The 7,168-nt window shown below is 37.0% G+C and overlaps 1 protein-coding gene across 1 annotated transcript; it reads left to right on the forward strand.

Moving 5' to 3' along the window:
• Nucleotides 1-6,367: 6,367 nt before the first annotated feature.
• On the forward strand, nt 6,368-7,168 carry LOC140523264 (olfactory receptor 9G4-like). Its single transcript, XM_072638216.1, has one exon. It carries the CDS (start codon nt 6,368-6,370, stop codon nt 7,166-7,168), a length of 801 nt encoding a protein of 266 aa, XP_072494317.1.

Genomic DNA, 7,168 nt, shown 5'->3' on the forward strand with positions numbered 1-7,168 from the left:
GATTTTCCTGTTTGGCTAGAGTCCAGAATGAACATAAAGAATGATAGTTTCGGAAAGGTACCTTAGAGGGCATGTATGGCAAATAGATGATTTTGACTGATTTATGTGTAAGCCAGGTTGCAAAACGTCTTTAAATGTAAGAACGAAAAGAAATCAGATTTTGGTGTCATAATTTCCTAGAATGTGGGACCTCCAGGTCACCTATTTCAATCTCATCATTTTATATGTAAGGAAGTAGAATCTAAAGGGTAAAACGCTTTGTCCAAGGTTACATAGCTAGTACTTAGGTCTAGGCTAAGATGTGAGCCTAGGTCACTTGTTTTCAAATTCAGGAATTCTCCTGCCTCTCCCTCATCAACTATACCATGGAGAACTTACTACTGCATCAAATAATGGAGATCCAGGAGTAATTTCGAGGAAAACATTCTCCTCAACATTAAGATAAACAAGAATATTCACAAAGGAAAAGCATACTTTGAGAAAATATGACATTTTCTTAGTTTCCAATTAATGCGTCATCCTCAAATTCCGGAATAACTCAAATTGGTTCTTTGAAGAATGAAGTGTAGATTTGTGAGAGATTATTTAAGAGAGGTCCCCAAGGAAGCAGTAGGCGATATACTTGGGTCCAATAGAAGGTAGGTCAGAGCTAAAGAGCAAGAAACATATCTGTCATAAACTGTCCCCTGCCAGACTGAAGGTAAGTGACTGGTGTATGGGCACCAAGTGAGCAAAAGATTTCAGAGCAGGAAAGAATAAAGTGAGATGATTTTGCTTTACCTTTTACTTTAGAGATGAAGAAACTGATTGTCATAGAGATTAGCAAAAAACTCTCTCATAACCATATTTGTAGTAAATGCAGAATCAAGGTTCACAGTATAAGAAGGTGATCAATTTACTGATGAAATGGAATGTAGACTTTGCTCAGTCTAACCTCCTCATTTTACAGTTAAGTAACAAATCCCAAAGAGGCTGAATAACATATCCCAACTCAACTTGGTGGTAGCAAAATCAGGATTTGAACCCAGGTCTCATGCCTTTACATCAAGTGCTTTTTTTACTACAAGAGACTGCACGCTTAAAAATAAAAAAAATCGTGCCAGTGTTATGTAACGATAGCTACCAACATTTTTAACTTTCCTTTCTTTAAAATGGGAATAATAATTTTAGCCCTACCTGTTTTGAGAGAATTATGAAGAAAAGTGCTTTCTGAACCTTTAATTGTTATTTACACATTACTTATAATTATTTTAATCCCTTAATAACAGTTTTAACATTTATAGTAATATTGGTGTTGTATTCTCCTTTATCATATGACTAGATGAAGGTTCAAAGGAGGAAAATGCATAATCCAGTGTTGTAACGAAATGAATTGGGTAAATTTGATCTAGGTTCCTTGTGGCTCAAAATCCATTGTCATTTCCACCACATATTCATTCCCTTTAGATTTAAGACATGTGAACACACTTTCCACCATGTTTTCTTCTTAACGTAGTATTGAAATGTACAATGTGCCTTCCTCATCACACGTATTTCTCAGTTTCCTCTTTTCCTTTAGATGAAATTTCCTTTGAATTCTTTTGTTTTCACTTTGTCAGGGTTCTACAAAATTAATAAAAATCGAACTGAACATCCTGATGTGATTCTCGAAGTGCTCTCTTATCTTATCTCTTATTTGGAGTCTGGCATTACCTAATCATTCTGGTAGCTGAAGTAGTTAACGTATATTTCCCCAGAAGTTAGGAGAACAGCTGACAAGAGCAACTTCAGGGATGGGATGGGATGAATACTTGAGAGATGCCCAGTCATTCCATGTGTCCAAATTGACCTATAGTGGATACTCAAACCGCCAGAGTCTAAACTTCACAGCATGTGAATCTTTTCCTCATTATGCATGACTACATCATAATTTCATAAAGTAGTGAATATGCTTTTATTTTTATTTAGCAACCTATGATTTCAATGCTTCAATGAAGACCTTTCTATGTTTTTTTTTAAATTATATTTTATCACTTCAAAAACACTGGACCAGGAAAGAAGAGAGTTATTTTCTAATCCTGGCTCTGCCATTAAATAGCTACATGACCATGGGAAAGTCCCAAGTCCATTTTGTTCTCGGGAAAATAAAGGGTATATATGAGATGAATAATATTTATTGTCACATATATCTAAAAAACTAGGTTCTCAGGGTCCTCTCAGCCTGAATTCACTAGGAGTCAATTACATAACCATTTTCAAATGAACAAAACATACTTTAATCATGATGGGCTGAATGTATGGATTATGGAAGGGTCTTAAAATATCTCCAGTAGGCTCTATAATTTGGGTGGTTCAAGGCACCTTTTTTCCTATAGATGTTACAATGCAGTACCCATCTTCAAATGGCATAAAGGAGAATATTTGTTCTACAAAAGATCAATGAATTATTTATTTTTCCAGCCTTCATCTCCTTTCTGAACTCAAATTTCATATTGCCAATTTCCAATTATTGGATATTTCCAGCTGAATTTCTCATAAGCATGTCCAAACAGAATTTTTTACCTTTCTCTCCAAAGCCTCCCCACTTCTGAATTTCACTGTTACCATCACAGACACCAACATTCTCCCAGTTATACAGTTTCACAATATTGGTTGGTGTCATCCCTAGCTCTTCACTCGTTGCTTGTTCCACATAGCCCATCAGATGCCAATGGAAATTATTGATACCTTCACTACATATTTCACATTCACCTTCTCTCTATACACAGATTACTCTAGTTCAAGTCCTTGGAATTTTTCACTAGAATTACTACAACAGTTACCTCATTTGTCATCCTTCCCCTCAGAGCCATCCTCCACACTGTTGCCAAAGTGATTGTGCTAAATGTCAGGTCTGATTGTGTCAATACCTTATTCAACAAACCCCAAGGTCTACTTATTACATCTAGGATGAAAATTTAAATCTTCTGTATGAATTTTAAAGCACTTCAGAACAGGACCTGGCATTATCTTTCCAGTCTCTTATCTCAATGATCCCCGGTAATCTAAAGTCTACTTATATTAGCCTACTTCATAATCTTCACTTTTGATGCTCTTTCTTCTGCCATTGTGTTCTTCATGTCTCCATTATGCTCTTCCTGCGTTTCAACTCTTAAGAAAAAAAACTTCTTTTCAGACTTACATCAGATACTTTCTCCTGCATGTACTTTCTCAGTCTGTTCAGTTACCAGTGACTTATTTTCTAATTTTTATGTTTGTTTTCTCTTCCATTCTGAATGTAAGTAATTTAGAACAAAAAATATATATTTTTTTGTTTTTATTTTGCTTTTACTCTGCAGCTGTAGCACCTAGGACAGCAACTGAAATGTAAGAAAACAATTGAAAGCGCTTGGTGATTAATTGATCAATTAACTGATTGGTTGATTGAATAAATGCTTAACATTTAAGCCAGTCATTTCCCCTCACTGTATCTTCAGTATACTCAGCATACCAGAGTAGAACACACACTGGCTCCAGATTCACATAATTTGACATCATATCTCATGCTTGACACTTATTAGAACAAATCTATATGACCACAAAAAAAGCCACTTCAATTTTCTGGACCTTAGTTATTCCATCTATCAAATGAGACTGAGAAATGAATATAGCACTTAAAAAGATTTTAAAAATCAAATGAGATTGGTTGAGAAAAAATTTTGAAAAAAAACAGAACGATCCAAGAAAAACAAGAAAAGTATGATAATAAAGTCAACCAATGAGAAAAAGAGATCCAGAATCTTGAGAAAGAAATGACTTCTTGAAAATGAAAATTGGGCAAGGGGAACTCAATGAAGTTATAAGAAATCAAGAAAAATTTAAATAAAATATAAAGAATAAAAAATAGAAACAAAGTGAAACATCTTATTGAAAAAAAACAACTGATCTGGAGAACAGATGAAAAACAGAAAAAAAAAATTGGGTAGACCTGAGTCTCATATGATTTTAAAATATAAAACATTTAGCTTGCAATAGTACTTATTCAAATGAACTGTGAGAGAAAGAACCAATATGGAGGAATAAGCAGGGGAGGAGAGCTAGTAGTTCTGGAAAATGACTTTCACTTGGAGAGGGTTTAAGAGGAAACAATACATACATACACGCGCACACACACACACACACACACGTCTATATGAGTACAAAAGTCTTCTAAATTCACAAAGAGAAAAAACTAAGGGCAGAGGGAGGGGGAGAGGATAAGGAAGAGGTCTTTAGAGGAGAGGGTGAGGGAACAGTTTAAAGGGCACTATAGAAGGTGTTTAGATGAAGGGGGATGGGAGAATGAGGAAGGATCTTTGGAGGAGGGATAGGTTAAGTAATGGGAGGGCAATAAAGTGGGTAAAAGTAGAGAGGTCAGGAGCAATAGAAAAAAAGAGGTATGAACAAACCTAAAATAAAGATGAAGATTAGAATTTGTTAGGAAAAAAGGAGCAGGGGTGGTAATCATTATCTTGGATGAAGTTAAGGTTAAAATAGATTTAATCAAATTAGAAATATGGGGAAATAAAAATATGTGTTGGCTATTGACATTGTTTTGGATTATTGTAAACGACTATACAGCGCAAGGTGGGAATAATGCTCTCATGTAGGAGATGATGAGTTGGTAGACTTGGAAAAATATGGAAGGGCTTGGACTTACATGAAAGAAGAGATTTTTCACCCGTTGCATAATAGAGGATTAATAAATATAGTATGGCCTTACAGAGATGCAGAAGAATATATATGTGTATATATGACTATGAAATATATGTATGTGTGAGTGTATGTATGGTTGGATATACGCGTGTGTATACCTTTGAGTGCAAGTGTGTATATATGCATATATGTGTGAATATATACATATGTACAAATATGCATATGAACATATATGCAAATAAGTGTTTGTGCCACACATATAGATATGTGCTGCGAACAGCATGTGTCCGAGGAATGCTTCGGTGCGTGGAGAAAATAAAGTCACGGGGCAGGAGGGATACAAGAGTCCAGTCCGTTTATTAATCTAAGGGTGAGGGTTTATATGGATTTTCTACAGGCAAGCAAGCAAGGTTATTCCCATGAGAACATTCAAGTAAGCAAGGTTATTGCCATGTGGATATTTTCAGTTTGCTTCTAATACTTCCTAATCTAGTTCCTGTGGCAAGACAGTCTCGAGGTACACAGGCAAGGTCAGGATGTTCTCATCCTTGCATATCAAGAGCCAATTATCCTGGAAATGTTACTACAAGTCTGAAGTAAAACCTGGGCGGTACTTCACATTCCAGGCTCCATTAGAATTGGTCTTCTACAGATATGCATACATATATGCATATGTATGTATGTGTATATTTTGTGAAAACATGTGTGTGGGTGTATACGTGTGCATATATCGCCACACTTAATTGTAGCCTTCAGGGGATGGGTGAGGAAAGAAGGGATGAGAACAAAGGAAAATATGATAGAGAGAACAAAAAAACATACAAGGAAGCAAAGAAAAGAGAGACAGCTTTCAAAACAATGTGTAGTATTTAGTATGTGTGTGTTCATCCTCTGTTGCAGAGGCTTTCTTGAAATACAAATATATTTCTGTATATCTTGAATCATCTCTCACATTCTGCCTGGCACATGCCTTTCCTTTTTTGTATTGTTTCGGTATTTAAGTTTGCTTTTTCTTTTCTTATTTCGTGTTTAAGATTTTTACAATAACCAAAAATAAGAAAGGAAATGAAAATAACTTTAAAGGCCTTTCCAGCTTCTTAACTACAATCCTACGATGTACAAAATGAGAAAGCATGAGTAGTTGATCCTCAAGATCCTGCATCACTCTCACATTCTGTGTTACACTTTAAAGCCTTTTTTAATTTAGATGCTATATATTCTATACCTAGATGTAATAGTCTGTGTTATATATTCTAAGGTCCCTTCAAGTTCTGACCAGTATGTCCAGGTTCCTTCTCCTTGAAATGATGGGAAAACCCTACATAGGTAGCATGTACAGACTGCTTTAAGATTTCCAGAGCACTTTACATACATTATCTCATCGGAGTCACACAATCTTGGGAGATGGGTGCTTTTTACAAATGAAGAAGCTGAGGGACATAGATGTCAAGTGAGGTGACCAGAGTCAAACAGATGATAAGCATCTGAGGCAGAATATGAACTCAAGTCTTCATGGCTCCTGGTATAAGCTCTATCCTCTGTTCCCCCATCTGCCCCCTAGGAGGACTCCAGATCTAAATCACATGAACTGATAAATTCTACATCTCTCATGCTTCTTCAGTTCTCTCAGGTTGGCACCACTATGTCTGTGGAAGTGGGGAATCGGACCACCTTGACTGAATTCATCTTAATTGGCTTCTCAGCTGATCCCCATATGCAACTGGTCTACTTCGGAGCTTTTTTGGTTCTCTATTTGGTAACACTGGCAGGGAACATGACTCTAATTATCTTAATCAGGATTGACTCCCGTTTGCATACCCCAATGTATTTTTTCGCTGGGAGTCTGTCGTTATTAGATTTCTGGTATGTATCTGTGTACACCCCCAAAATCCTGGCCACCTGTATATCAGAGGACAAGCGTATAACCTTAGCAGGCTGTGGTGCCCAATTTTTCTTCTCTGCTGCTGTGGCTTACATTGAGTGTTACCTCCTTGCTGCTATGGCCTATGACCGTTATGCAGCAATCTGTAATCCCTTTCTCTATTCAGCTGCCATGTCCAGGTCTGTCTGTGTTGGGTTGGTTGCTGGGTCCTATGTAGGTGGTTTCTTAAATGTCATAGCCCACACTGCTAACACATTTCGCTTGAAATTTTGTGGGAGAAATATCATTGACCACTTTTTCTGTGATGCACCACCCTTGGTAAAGATGTCCTGCACTGATACTAAGGTCTATGAGAAGGTGCTTCTGGGAATGGTTGATTTCACAGTTTTCTCTAGCATACTAGTCATTCTGATAGCCTACTTCAATATTCTCCTGGCCATCCTTAGGATCCCTTCAGCCTCGGGAAGACAGAAGGCTTTCTCCACCTGTGCCTCCCACATGATCTCTGTCATGCTCTCCTATGGGTCCATACTCTTCATGTACTCAAGACCCACCTCCACCTATTCCCTGGAGAAGGACAAGTTGGCTGTCCTGCTCTACACAGTGGTGAATCCCTTACTGAACCCCATATAG

This window comes from Notamacropus eugenii, chromosome 2 (assembly GCF_028372415.1).
Source record: "Notamacropus eugenii isolate mMacEug1 chromosome 2, mMacEug1.pri_v2, whole genome shotgun sequence".
NCBI classification, from domain to species: domain Eukaryota; kingdom Metazoa; phylum Chordata; class Mammalia; order Diprotodontia; family Macropodidae; genus Notamacropus; species Notamacropus eugenii.

What these genes read in the sequence shown, in the direction of transcription:
- LOC140523264 (XM_072638216.1), top strand. Translation starts at nt 6,368, where the DNA reads ATGCAACTGGTCTACTTCGGAGCTTTTTTGGTTCTCTATTTGGTAACA.